Raw genomic sequence first — 14,757 nt, 5'->3', positions numbered from 1 at the left:
GTTCCAAAGTATTCAGTTGTCTACTTATGAAATTATTTGGTTTATTTGTTGTTGTTTTTATGTAAATGTGGTTAAAAACCAGCCAGCCAATAAGACATTATCTCAATTTATAATGAGACTATATTTAGTAGACTAAGCAAACAATAGCTTCTTGTGTGTAAAGAAAATCGTGTTATAGAAAAAGTAACCAAGACAAACTTTCATAATTTTATTCACTTTGGAGGGTGGGGTTGGAAAGCTTTACTAGTAAAGGACTAGATGGTAAATGTTTTAGTTATTGTAGGGCTTGATGCTCTTGCAACTACTTAACCTTGCCATTGTATCATGCTAGCAGACACAAATAATTTGTACATAAATGAGTATGGCCATGCTCTGGTAAAACTTTATTTATATAATAGCCACAGGGCCAGATTTTGCATGAAACCCACTTAGCCAACCTCTTATCTACATGACACCATATATTTGAGAAATATCATTTGTTATCCCATAGCAAATCAATTAAATAGTTGAAAATTTACTATTATTAGGTATTTGATGCCTTGCTAAATTTATTAGTGTACAACTAGTTTCTTTTCCTCTTTTAATTTGTAGGTAGTATGTTTAATTAAAATGATCACAATTAACAAGCACTCATCTCTTAGAAATACATTCTTATTTACTAAGAAAATCATGGATACTTGCATTTGGTTGCCTTTACCACTACAGAAGTCTTTTGTTTTGTTTGACATAGTCAACAGCTCAGAAGTTTAAATTCAATTAAAACATACGATTTCTAAATCACTTACACTGGATTCATTCCAATAAGTAATTTTATGAGGAGAATAATAAGGAAGGAAAAACAAGGCTATAAGTGTTTTGTACTGGCAATAATATTTTAAAGTAGAGGTGGGCAAACTACAGCTATTCTTTTTGTTGTTTTTTTATGTAAATAGTTATTTGTTTCCAAGTGTTTGCAGTGCTTGTGGGGGCCGTAAGAGGTCATAAGATTCCCTGGAACTGAAGATACAGAAAATTTTAGCCACCATGTGGGTGCTGGGATAAAAACTTGGTCCTCTGAAAGACGATCCAGTCCTCTTATCCACCAAGCTACCTCTTCAGCCCACAACAGCTACTTTTGTAAATAAAGTTTTATTGGAACACAGCTATGAGTTGCTCAGATATTGCCCATCTATGGCTGCTTACACATAATAACAAAGCTGAGTAGTTACAAATATATGGCTTGCAAAACCGAAGATATCTGCCATCTGGCCATTTTCAGTCAAAGTTTACTAGCCTTTGGTTTAGAAAATTGATCTACAGCTTTTCTTTATACTCTTCTGTACACTGGAGGTAAACTTCAAAGAGAAAAGCGTGTTTGCATTCTATGGATTTAGAAAAACTCTTACTTACACTATTGCATAGGTATTTTCTATTTTAGATTAGTTTCTGATTAGAGCTGTTAAATTGTAAAAAATAAAAGGTGGAGGAGGGGAGGCCTTTATAAAAATGGTAAATTTAAAATTCTCCTTTAATTTTCTTCACTTTGACACCTGAAAAAACATTTAGCACAAGTCATAAAAAGCTTTGCCTGTTAGTTTGAATTTCACAATGGCTTCATTAATAAAAAGGGCTCAGCTGGGTCTGATGGTACACATTTATAATCTCAATTATAAATTATAAGGTAGGGGTAGGAAGAATGTGGGTATGAGGGTAGTCTAGGTTATACAGTAGATCTTATCTCAAAATGATATCCACAAATGAAAAATAAGTAAATGGAAAAAAAGAAATAAGCATTCCTCATAACCTTTCAAACATTTTTCTGGAAATGCGTGTTTGAACATTTCACATACGAAGAGACAACACGTGAAATTTAGTTTTGCCCAGTGTGACTTGGGTATGTATGAATAAGTGATACAAATCAGGAGATGCATTCCATGTAGATACTGCTGTGTCATAAAAAATGTGTTTGTTTTTGTCTGTGTGGTCATTGTTGCTCTGGGATCATCCCTGTGTTCATCAGTGAACAACAACATAGTCTTTCATGATTGAAATAGTTGAATTCTTTCTCCATTAATCATTGTGGAAAGATAGATTTTTTTTTGTGCTGTATACATAGCAATATATGACTAAATAGACAGAAAATTTTAACTTTAAAATAGGCAAGTAGTTGTGAGGCACATGGCAGTAGTTACGATCAGGCAGGAAATGTCACCTCTATGGATTATTAACTTGACACACCACTTAGAGGCATGTCATAGGAAAAAAACTCTTGTTTGCACAGCCAGGCAGGCTAACTCTGCTTTGATTACAAACCCCAAATTAGTGAATTCCTAAATTTCTGTAAATGAAAACTACAGCATATTGCCAATTTCAGTACCCACAAAATCAATACCAGAACTATTATTTTCTCACCTTCATCACAAACACAAGGAATGGTGGGCTAATATACCACAAAAATTTGGTTTCTTGTTTATAAATATTGGAAAAACTATTTGGACTTGGCCATATCAGCCAAGCATTGTATGTTATGGCAAGAATTGCTATATCTAGAAATGGACTGAATTTGGGGTTCAGGAATCAAAAAGCAAAATTTTAGGTTCCTGATATGCCCTCCCTTTACTTTGGAATAAACAGCCATAAGGCATGCATGTTACTAAGTCATGAATACTACTTTCACAGCTTCCTTTTTAGTAAATGAATTCTACTCCCTACAGAAATTTAAATGGACATCCGTTTTAAATATATTGATTGTTGGGAACTGAAGATATATTCTTGCTGATGACACAAGAACACCAAGATGATTTGATGCACCAAGACCATATTCCTGGGAAAATATTTAATTTTCTAGTTTCTTCTGGGCTTGGGAATGATCCTCTGACATGGATATGTTCCAAGAGACTTAAGTGAAAATTTTCTAGGTAGGTCTTTCAAGGAATAGTTTTGTTTTTTTTGATAAACAAAGCCATACTTGGCTAGCCATGCCATTTTGCCATTATTCCCTCCTTTATCTTGTAATTTCGGATAAAACTTCAGCAGTAGGTAGAGTATTCATGTTGTGAAAAGACCACAAATGAAGATATCAGAGAAATAAAAGAGAAAAATGTGAATAGTGCATTGTACTGCAATTCAGAAACTATGCACACCACGTAGGTACTTAACTTCTAACTATATTCAACAACCTAGATTTCCCTCAACTGAGGAATGGATAGAGAAATTGTGGTACATTTACACAATGGACTACTACTCAGCAATTACAAACAAGGAGATCATGAAATTTGTAGGCAAATGGTGGGACTAGGAAAGATTATCCTGAGTGAGGTAATCCTGAAGCAGAAAGGCACATAAGATACATACTCACTTATAAGTGGATATTAGATATATAATACAGGATAACCATATTACAATCCACAGAAAAAAAGAAGCTAAATAACAAGGCGGACCTTCAGCAGGATACTTAATTCTCATTAATAAGGGCAAATAGAATAGACACCAAAAGCAGTTGAAGAGAGGGAACAGGACAGGAGCCTACAATAGATGCCTTCTTAAATACTCCACCCAGCAGGGGATTGAAGCAGATGCTAAGACTAATAGCCAAACTTTGGGCAGAGTACAGGGAATCCTAGGAAAGAGTAGTGGAATAGTAGGATATGGAGGGTACAGGAGCACCATAAGAAGAACAGAGGCAACAAATCTGGGCTCAGGGGTTCCTGCAGAGACTGATGCACCAAGCAAGGACCTAGACATCTACTCAGATGTAGCCTATAGGCAGCTCAGTCTCCATGTGGATTCACTAGTAAGGGAAGCAGAGGCTGTCTGACATGGACTCTTTTGCCTATTCTTTGTTTACTTCCCCCGGTGGAGGTAGGATCTTACCAGGCCATAGAGGAAGAGGAAGGAGGCAATTCCAATGAGACTTGATAGGCTGGGGTGAGCTGGTAGGGGAGGAGGGCTCCTCTTTCTGAGGAATAGGGGAGGCAGATAAAGGGGAAGAGGGAGGGAGTGTGGGACTGGGTGGAGATGAGGGAGGGGGCTACAATCAGAATGTCGTGAATAAATTATAAAAACAATTAAATAAAAAAATCACATTTCACCATATCCATATTTCAAGTTTTAAAAACTAATATATTAACTATCTTCAACATAGAACATTTCTATTATCATAAAATGTTTTACTAGATTGGAGTGCTTTAGCCCAGTCTCAAAATCAAAAGCTAAAGAAAGGAGGTATCATATCCATAAATATCTGAAACTAGATTTGGTTCCACAGTGTAAATGCCTTGCAAATCAAATGCTTTCTTCTTTTGTAGAAACCATATTTTTGAAAGAAAGAACTCTACAAGATAAGGAGATGTGTTGTGGGATAACTCACTCTGCTTGCAAACGCAGAATAAAGGTTAAAATGGGCAGCTGGGGTTCTCACAAGGAAAAAAAAAAGCATGGAGTGTATAACTACTTGCTTTCTATCCACACAATATAAAAACAAATGCTATACAATAATCCTTCTCTTTGGCTCCACCTTCCCCAACCACTCTCCCACAAACATGCACATACTGGCTAGGAGTTGAGGAATGAAACCATGCTCAGTTAAGGATGCGGTTTTTAGAAGACGTTATTTCCTAAGTACAGGGCACATCTGGCTTCACTGTGTACATGGTGCTTTCCTGAAGTCACAGGTCCTGGTGACTTTGGCTAACACAAGTGACTTTGTCTAAATGGTCCTCATTCATTCTACCAATTGTTGAGCTTAGTTCCTGCTGCAAAGGCTAAGAGCAAAGGAAAGATTTAGATTTACTCCTAGGAGTATGAGTCGCACTAATTTTTCTTTTCATCCTGTTTCTTTTCCTCATTTTTTAAGCCAAAAAGAAAGGAAGGAAGGAAGTGGAAGAGAAGGAGAGATGGAAAGACTGATGATGGAAAGAGAAAGGGAGAGGAAAGCCATGTAGAGAGTTTAGGGCTGAAATATGCCATCTGGAATTGCAAAGGTATTTATGTGATGTTTCTGAGAGCAACATGAAATTCAGTTTTTTACTAGAAAGTACAGAGGTCTATACAGTACATTCAGAACTGAGCTAGATCTTAATTGTGCTCACTCCTTTTCTATCTGACCTTCAGCATGATGGCTAAAATTTACCAATTCTAAAATGAATATTATAATGCTTTACCAAAATTTGATACTGTGACAACTTAGATAAGATCACAAATACAAATCACTAGAGAGGTATAGGTGGACAGCTATCTGTGTGGCTTTTGTTTTCCCACCATTAATGCACTACAAAAGACAGATGACTCTCTAACATGGTGAAAAATATCCATGAAACTTTATGCATCTCTTTGATGGCTACATGTGCTATTTCTTTGATCATATTCATGTTAAGAGTGAGGAAAATGGTGGTAAGGACACATTTAGCAATCAGGATTTTCTTTATTTTCTTGTACCAATTTATATTTAGTTTCTGTGTTATTTAGGTTAAAAATACAGAGTGTATATTAATCATTTATGGGACTATTATATAGCATTTCAAAGACTGAAGCACATGTGTGGTGTTTAGAAAACAATTGATCTAATGGCAAAGTGAATATATGCTATACTAGAGGGAACATAAGAGATAATAAGACAATACCTGTAAGGTAATCCAGACATTCTAGCAGTTTTTTCTCCCGAGAAAAATCTAAGGCAAAGGTGTCAAATGTGTCATTGAGGTTGATTTCAGGAATTAGTACCTGGGAGGATGCAGTTGCCATGGAGACTCTGTAATTTAAAGAAAACAACATTTTAAGAAATGTCAAGGTGGCTTTTATCATCATTGTAAAGGAATGAGAAATAAAAAGGAAAAAAGTATTAGGTATTTTAAAAGTAGCATCTCTGAATGGCATAATGCAATAACACAAAGCAAACTTAAAGAAAAAGCAAAGGAACTGGGAGAAACAACACAGTGTCTTCCCTTTCTTTTATGCTATTGGAAAAAAAATTCCTCATGGAGGCAAAAGAATATTCATATTTCATGTTCCTGCGTATTTACAGCCTGGTACAGTCACATCTAATCCCAGCAAGAAGCATATCGCTGCAGGCATTTCTTCACACATCTGTCTGGGAATCTGTTTGTTCCTTTCAGACTCGCCCGTGCTCTACTTCAAAGCAGTGTCTCCAAAATTTCAAACTGCATAAAAGGCAAAGTGAAGATTAAAAAAGAATGTTTCTAGATATTGGATTAGTTTAATCAATTACTAGCCTCTCTCTAAAATAAACATTCAAAAGGAGGGTTTTGTCTGGTTTTCTTTCATTCTCCTTATATTCACTTTTCCCCCCAGCAGATACCATGGAATACATTCATAAGCTTTCTCACAAATTTCCCCAGTAGGCACACAATTTCTTCTCCACACTCAGGTTTTCTGGCGAGAGCTCATCTATAAACTATAAAGCAAGGTATACGTGTTTGTCCCCTATGTGCTCTTGCAGTGATCTGGAAAGTTCAGTTACTAGCAGCAGAACATTCTAGTAAATTCTATCTTTGGTTTCTAGATCCACTTGAAGAATTCTACTTAGCACAGAAAAATGATGCTAGATTTATCTTGTTGCATTTCATGTTTTTTTTTAAAGTTCCATAAACATTAGGATACTGATTTCTTTTTTTGCAATAAAAAATTTTGATGGCTTAGATATAAATTTAGTTACTTATTTTTTATAAAGAACATTGATAATCATTTGCATGAGATCTCAGAGCTAGCTGGCAACAATCAGGAGAACTTCACGTGTGAACTCCATTTTATTATTATTATTATTTTATTAATTACACTTTATTCATTTTGTATCCCCCCATAAGCCCCTCCCTCCTCCCCTCCCGGTCCCACCCTCCCCTCTTTCTGCATGCATGCCCCTCCCCAAGTCCACTGATAGGGGAGGTCCTCCTCTCCTTATTTCTGATCTTAGTCTATCACTTCTCATCAGAAGTGGCTGCCTTGTCAGGGTTCTAGGTTATCTCCACGGATAGTCCTTGGTTGGAGTATGAGTCTCTGGGAAGTTCCCTATATTCAAATTATCTTGTTCTGTTGCTCTCCTTGTGGAGTTCCTGTCCTCTCCAGTGAACTCCATTTTATGAGAAAAGTTTGATACCAGCGTTACTCTAAGCATTACAGCCTCTCTTGTGTCTTCTAATAACTCTTAAAGTGTTGGATTTTCGCAAAGACCCTTTACCCTGGCTAGGCATCTATCCATGTAATAGAAGTAGGATACAGCCACAAAAAGGAATGGAGTATTTACACATGCTAAAATATGGATGAACCATGCAAACATCATATTACAAAAAGGTGAACAAAAAGGTCATGAATCATATGAAATATCCAGAATAGGCATAGCTATTAAATTGTATTCTTTAACCAGTTAATTTTACTCTTTGTGAATTTCACAATAATAAAAAGAATGAGTTGTCACAGAAGCAAAAAGACACACACGGTATATACTCACTCATATAAACATACAACACAGGATAAACCCACTAAAATCGGTACATCTAAACAAACTAAGCAAAAGAGAGGACCCTAACTAAAACGCTCAATCCCCATCCTGAAAGGCAAAGAGGATGGACATCAGAAGAAGAAGAAAACAGGAAACAACCTAGGAACCTGCTAGAGGGCCTCTGAAAGCCAGAAGAAGAAAACAGGAAACAACCTAGGAACCTGCCACAGAGGGCCTCTGGAAAGCCTCTGCCCTGCAGACTATCAAAACAGATGCTAAGCCTGATGGCCAACTGGTGGGCAGAGTGAATGGAATTTTATGTAAGAAGTGGGAAATAGCAAGAGCTGGAGAGGACAGGAACTCCACAAGGAGAGCAACAGAACAAGAAAATTTGAACACAGGGAACTTCTCAAAGACTCATACTCCAAACAAGGACTGTTCATGGAGATAACCTAAAACCCCTGCACAGATGTAGCCCATGGCAGTTCAGTGTCCAAGTGGCTTACATCGTGATGGGAAGAGGGACTGCCTCTGACATAAACTGATTGGCCTGCTCTTTGATCACCTCCCCCTGAGGGGGGAGCAGCCTTACCAGGCCACAGAAGAAGTCAATGCAACCATTCCTGATGTGATCTGATAGACTAAGATCAGAAGAAAGGAGAGGAGGACCTCCCCTATCAGTGGACGTGGGGAGGAGCACGTATGCAGAAAGGGGAGGTAGGGTGAGATCGGGAGGGGAGGAGGGAGGGGCTTATGGGGGGATACAAAATGAATAAAGTGTAATTAATAATAAAAAGTATACTTTATACTTTGCAGAGAAAAGTATAAAAGCCGCATGAGTGCAAATATATTTAAATAATCTTAAAATTTTAATTCAGAAGGAGACACATTTCAAGTTCTTATTAAAGTAATATCTTCTCTCAAGAAAAATTAGGAGTGGGAAAGATGAAAACACCTTGTCATATACCTTTAAGAGCTTTTGTTTTGGTATTGACAAACAAAAAAAATATAGATTTTGATCCTTATGAAAAAATAAGAATAAACATGCAAAATGATGCAAACAGTTTCTCTAGCTGTATCTCTGGCAAAAGTTCAATGTTATCTAGGGAAAAAAGGAGACTTTTAAACTGCAATGTCCTAATAATATTGACAATGGGAAGAAAGTCTAAGGCAATGTAAGCGCAATAAATGAAATATTCAAGTATAAAAAAGATTGTAGACAATGTAATGTCACCTCCTGATCAGCTCACAAGGACTCTTTGAAAAATAGCATTTTATGGTTTGATTGAATAAATATGACATTAATTATTGAAACTAGCAATAGCTAATGTAGCTGGGTGGATAAAGGGATGGTTGCTAAATAAACTGTACCTTTAACAAATATTCATGAAGCTCATAAAGTCTGTTATATACCAAAGGGCCCACAATAGTCACATCAATGCAGAAAACTTATAAGATATGCTTTAGTGCCCTTTGGATGCCTCAAAAATATTTCAAAATAATAATTACAAAAAAATCCCTTCTATGAGTTCTAGTTCATAGCCTTCAATTGGAAGAACTGAATCAAGCTTGTAGGAAGCCTTTTTCTTAGTCACTTTTGAAGCCCAAGTCTCATGTCAATTGATGAGACTGCTCTGAATACAGACAATCTGTCTTTATTATTTCTCTTCTTAGAGGCAGAAGCCTCTTTGTTCAGGTACATCCAAAACAGATTATATTTTCAAATTTGTACTGTTTCTTGGGTCAACAAACAATAAATAAAATGTGTTTTTGTCAAATGACATAGTAAACGCTCCCACTATTTTGACAGTGGGAACTTTGTGTAGGCCAGAGAAGGAAGATAATATCTAGCCTGGGAGGCAAAGACTGACAAAAGAAATCTTTGGAGATTACTGCAGCTTTTAACACCTACAGGTTTTCTTCCCTTGGTGGAAGGAAAGATGCTTATCTTTGGCTACAATTTCAAATCGTCAACTGGAAAGACAGGTAAAGGGAAATCTGCCAAATTCAACATTTTAGGGCATGTTTTTATATCCCAAAATCCTTGTTGCCCATCTTCTGGTTTTTTATACTGCCAACATCCAACAGGGCAGTTAGTGCTAGGCTTCTTTCTTCTTTGCTTTATTCTTTCTGCCTCCTCTCTCTTTCTCTCTCTCTCTCTCTCTCTCTCTCTCTCTCTCTCTCTCTGTGTGTGTGTGTGTGTAGAAGGGTTGACCATTACTCTTATGTATGTGTTTCTGCTTTAGTGTCTTTAATCTGCAGAATACTCACTTGGTAGTCACATAATGCCAGTATTCCAGAGGGCAGACATGTCTAGAGAGATGCTGTTTGCAGTCTTTTGCCAAACACCACACACTGCCATGGTCAAACACATTGAGGTACTACAGAAACAAAATGTGTATGTGTTTAACTTTGGTCAGCTCAAGATTTCCCAAACGCATTTGGCCATGGAAATGTAGTGCAGTTATAACATCTATTAAATTATCAACACCCTACAGACAGCATTTCAAAGCCCACACATGGGATATGCTCTGATTCTTAGAACCAAGGAACATTTCTCCAAAGTTGCCAACTGGAAATCTTGACTTTTTTTTTTTTTAGAAAATCCTGGCAGATCCTTGAATTGTTTGTGCTGGTAAGGAATAAAGAGATCACCTCAAAGTACAGAAAATTTTAGGTGATCTGAAAATTCATTTTGTTCCCAAGGAATTTAATTAGCCTTCTCTTGATAAAGACAATTTGCTATTAAAAGTAATTTTAGAATAGACATTGTGGGTAGAGGGGGGTGGGTGCACTGGATGGGGATGGGAGTAGGGGATAGAAATAGGAAGGATCAGTTCGGGGAGGACAGAGGGAGAGAGTACTGGAAGAGATAACTGGAATGGATAGGGAGGTCCATCTCTGGGATGAGCTAGAAATCTAGGGAAATGGAAACTTCCAGGAATCTATGAGGTAACTCTTAGCAATGAGGGATATGCAGCCTGAAACATCAATCTTCTGTGACCTGGCAAGATTCCCAATTAAGGGATTGGGACATCAACTCAGACACAAAACCTTCGAACTAGAATTTATCATTAGATGTACAGGAGTAAAGATGGAGCAGAAATTGAGAAATGGCCAACCAATGAGAAGGGTCCAGCTTGAGACACTTACCATGAGAGGGAGCCTACCCTGACAAGCGTTAAGAATATTTGGCTATACTTGCAGATAAGAGCCTAGCATAGCCATCAGAGAAGCTTCACCCAGAAACTAATGGAAACAGATGCAGAGACCTACAGCCAAACATTAGGCAGAACTTGAGGAATCCTGTTGAAAAGGGGGAGTAAGAATTGTAGGAACCAGAGGGGTCAAAGACACCACAAAAACACTACAGAATCAACTATCCTGGCTCCAAAGGGGTTCACAGAGACTGAACTGCCAACCAGGTATACATGCATGGGACTGAAGTAGGCCCTCTGCACATATATAAGAGTTGTTCAGTTTGTTTCTTCACATGGAATTCCTAACATTGGGACCAAGGTCTGTTTTTGACTGTGTTGCCTGCTTTTTGGACTCATTTCTCCTATAGGACTGCAATTGGAGATGATGTGCCTAGTGCTACCAGAACTTGATATGCCAGGACTGATTGCCATTCATGGAAGGCCTCCCCTTTTCTGAAGAGAAAGGGAGGAGGAGGGATGGGTGAGGGAGGTGAGATTGGGGGGGAATGACTGGGAGGAAAGAAGGGAAGGGAAACTTTGGAAGGGATGTAAAGCAAATTAACTAACTAACTGATTAAGGAAAAACAAACAAAAAAGATATTATTAGATTTCTGGGAAAGAGTGCATGAAGTTTCTTATGCCTGGATTTAGTAAATACTTTCGCTCATTTAATATACTGCTCAAAAGATCACTATGTAATGACACCAGTGGCAGCTTAAGAACAATGTTAACACACCATACTTGGAAGAAAGGAGGGAACTTATTACCTATTCACCTTTGTGGCAAGAGCTGGACTGTTTTTATTTCTGTATTCATTTTATGTTTATAACAATTCTATTCTCCCCCTGAATGGGGAACAGCCTTACCAGGCTACAGAGGAAGACAATACAGCCAGTCCTGATAGACCTGATAGGCTAGAGTCAGATGGGAAGGGAGGAGGTATTAGTATTTAGGCAGCCTACTTCTGGGTTGCCTAGCTACCTATGATGTCATAATTTGTAGCCACACCTGGCAGACATGGTTTTATTGCTCCTTAAGAGGTTCAACCCACCACTTTGTCTCTCTTGCCCTATCATCTCTTACCCTCTCCCCTTTCTCTTTCAGGGTGCCCTCTCTCTCTTCCCTCTATCATGTCTCACTCTCTCCTCTCTCTTTCTCTTCATCTCCATATAATAAACCTCTTTCATATAAAATCTGCTCTGTGCATCATCGTTTTATTTGGTCCTAATAGGAGGACCTCCCCTATCAGTGGACTTGTGGAGGGGCATGGGAGGAGTTGAGGGAGGTAGGGTGAGATTGGGAGGGAATAAGGGAGGGGCTACAGCTAGGATACAAAGTGAATAAACTTTAATTAATATTAAAAAAATAAAATATACTATTTTGTAGGAATAATTTTGTATTTTGTATATAGTTTACAGTATGCTGAGGCTAGTATTCTGAACACATGCCTAGGGTTCCTGCATACTTGAAGAGATAAGCAAAACTGGACAGATACATGTTAATGAGAACCCCTGATTCTATTCATGATTATTACACAATTAGGACAGAGCCAAACAGTTGATTCCAAAGGATATGCATCTCTCACAATGTAAAGATTAGGGCTCTCACTCTGCTGTAAATTTATTTAAATACCTCTTATTTGAAAGAAAAAAGTTGTTGCAATTCTGATTCAGTCTATAGAAGAAAATGCCAGTTTATTTTGTGAATGATTTTATTGACACATTCTTACTTTAAGCATGTCTGCAGTACTGAAAGGGTGTTCTGGGTTTCACGTTTTGAGTAGAAGTGATGTCAAATGTTTAGGTGTCAAAATCCAAGGTGGATGGATTATAAGATACAACTCAGAAGTCATACTGTATTTTAACTGAGAGCTCGTGGAATAGAAGCAAGTTAACAGTAAAATGGAAAAGGCAAACAAATGGGTTGAAACTGAAACATGAAGGTTTAAAACATCCACTCAGGCTGCACTCACAGAATGTCTGTGATGGAAAAGATCTATTCTGAGGAGTTTTCAGCATTGTTTTTATTATACGGATAGCTGCCACAAGCACATTTTCCAAACAGAAAATTGCTCCCCCCTGATGGAACTGACATAGGTAAGGGATTTTGTACATTGGTACAAAATTCACTCATCCCCATGTTTGTAAAAACCTGTAATAATCCCAGTTGCTTCAAAGATAATCACAAGTCAAGGATAGATACAGTCAAGCAATGCTACAGAAATGACATCTCTGAGCAAAGTGGCTATGCTGGGATTTGAATCTTGATCTCCCAATTTCTTACCCTAGCTCAGTCCACTTTTACTCTATCCTGAGTCACAAAAGAGATGAAGAGAGCAAAAACAGAAACAAAGGTCTTCTAGTGAATTTTTACAGATATTCTGTATTCTTACTTGAGAAGAGCACTTTTTTTTTTTTTAAATGGAAACAGGAATGGCAGCCACCCTTCCATTCTTGATGATATGCTCACATTACAAGATGAGATAATGGGAGAAGACCTGCTCACCAGATCAAAGAGGGATCAGTGTGCATGTGTATACACATTTAGGTGCTTGTGCTATCTTTCAAATACAAGTCTCTTCCTGCTGTAACTGTTAACTGGCCCTTTCCCCTGTCAGTTAGATGCAAATCTATTCAAGCCACATTCAGTTGAATTTGTAAGGACTGCTGAGGAAATTTACAGCAGTTGTTTAATCTGGATATGCCCCAATTCATAGAGAAATTGACTGTCAGACCCCAGTGGGGAATCTCTGACATGTGTGTAAACCATCTTTAGAGTGTATTGTATGCAATGGAAAGCAGTGGTAGATAAGGTGTTTGTGTGTTTAATGTGAGAATAAAAAGTAAGAAAACAGACATGGTTCAGATGAAAAGTGCAAAGCAGACATTTGAAATCTAGTAGCCATGAGGAAAAAAAATCTGCTTCTCTTGTTATAGAGAGGAGAGCATTTAAAGGCCAGCAGTTATCCATGTCCTTCATGGGAGATAGCTAACTAGCTGTAAAGGGAATTTTTCTCAAATATGAGAACAAAACAGTAAAGAGGGCTGACCAATAAGAGACCGGGGTTATGAAAACACTATATATTCTTAAAGAACAGTGAAAATGGTGTCTGACAAAAGCAAGCATCTGTAAGTGTTAGTTTCCTTTCTCCTTCTTTGAAGAAATTCAAATCTTAAGGTGGTGAGAATGTTTCCCCTCTAAGGCCAATGGATTGGTAAAGGAACACCTGCAGCTTGTACTGTGAATGGTTTCATTGGCACACAGCCACACCCACTAGCTCCCTGTGGCTAAAGCAGAGCTACCCAGGCAGCAGTGAGTAACTGTGATAGATCCCTTAAAACCTGAAAATAATTTACTTTCTGTAACAGAACTGTGGTCTCTACTCTCGAATACAAGCCAGGATGAATGAGTTCTTTGGGTTCTTTTAATGATACAATTATGTTATGGTTTTGCATAAAGGGCACTTGAAAATCAGAATAAATGGAAAGTCAAGATGTTTGGTGTTGCCTAGAAATGTCATTTATTTGGCACTGTTGTATACAGACATGCCTTCTCTTTGGATCTACTAGATTTATTAAATGGGTCCATGAACAGGGCAATGAGTAATTTCTATATTAAACATATAAATGTACCATTAGAAAGCTCATCTTCATCCTTTGTACTGATGAACTGACTATATAAGTAACGCTGTTTCTTGTTTTCCGCCCCAGGAATAGAAGGTATTTTCAAATAAGGTAGTGGGAGGTTAACTGTTTGACCTTTCTCTCTCTAGTGAATCAGCCTTGGCCTTTTCAGGTAATGTCAACCTTCTCAGCCTAGTAAAAAAACAAGACTAACAGAGAACAACACCTGTGCAGTTGTTTCCTTTAGACAAATGAACCATGCAAGATAAAATTTCCTTTTATGTATTTTGTCTGCACTTCCATTCTTTGTTAACAAGGATATGATAAGATCAAGTTTGAGAATCACAACAAATGCTGTCTTTACTGATCCCATGACCACCTCAACCCCTCCACACAGAAAATGGTTGGTTTTATTGTAACAGGTGAACTGTTAATACAAAGACCTTGAACTCTATGCTGTTATGGAAAGGATTTTGTTATGTCAAAAGGGAAGTATCCTTAG

General features: G+C 37.7%; 1 protein-coding gene across 1 annotated transcript in view; it reads right to left on the bottom strand.

The window, feature by feature from the left end:
- The window catches only part of Mid1 (midline 1), a 200,429-nt gene that overhangs the window by 26,881 nt on the left and 158,791 nt on the right, over window positions 1-14,757 (bottom strand). Inside the window, exon 6 of the mRNA XM_055613368.1 lies at window positions 5,601-5,728. Within this exon, the coding sequence (XP_055469343.1) occupies window positions 5,601-5,728 (128 nt within the window). The remainder of the gene's footprint in view (window positions 1-5,600; window positions 5,729-14,757) is intronic.

The sequence above is a fragment of the Psammomys obesus genome, unplaced genomic scaffold (genome assembly GCF_907164565.1).
Source record: "Psammomys obesus unplaced genomic scaffold, mPsaObe1.curated_primary_1811, whole genome shotgun sequence".
NCBI lineage: Eukaryota > Metazoa > Chordata > Mammalia > Rodentia > Muridae > Psammomys > Psammomys obesus.
This window is presented reverse-complemented; position numbering and strand designations above follow the sequence as displayed.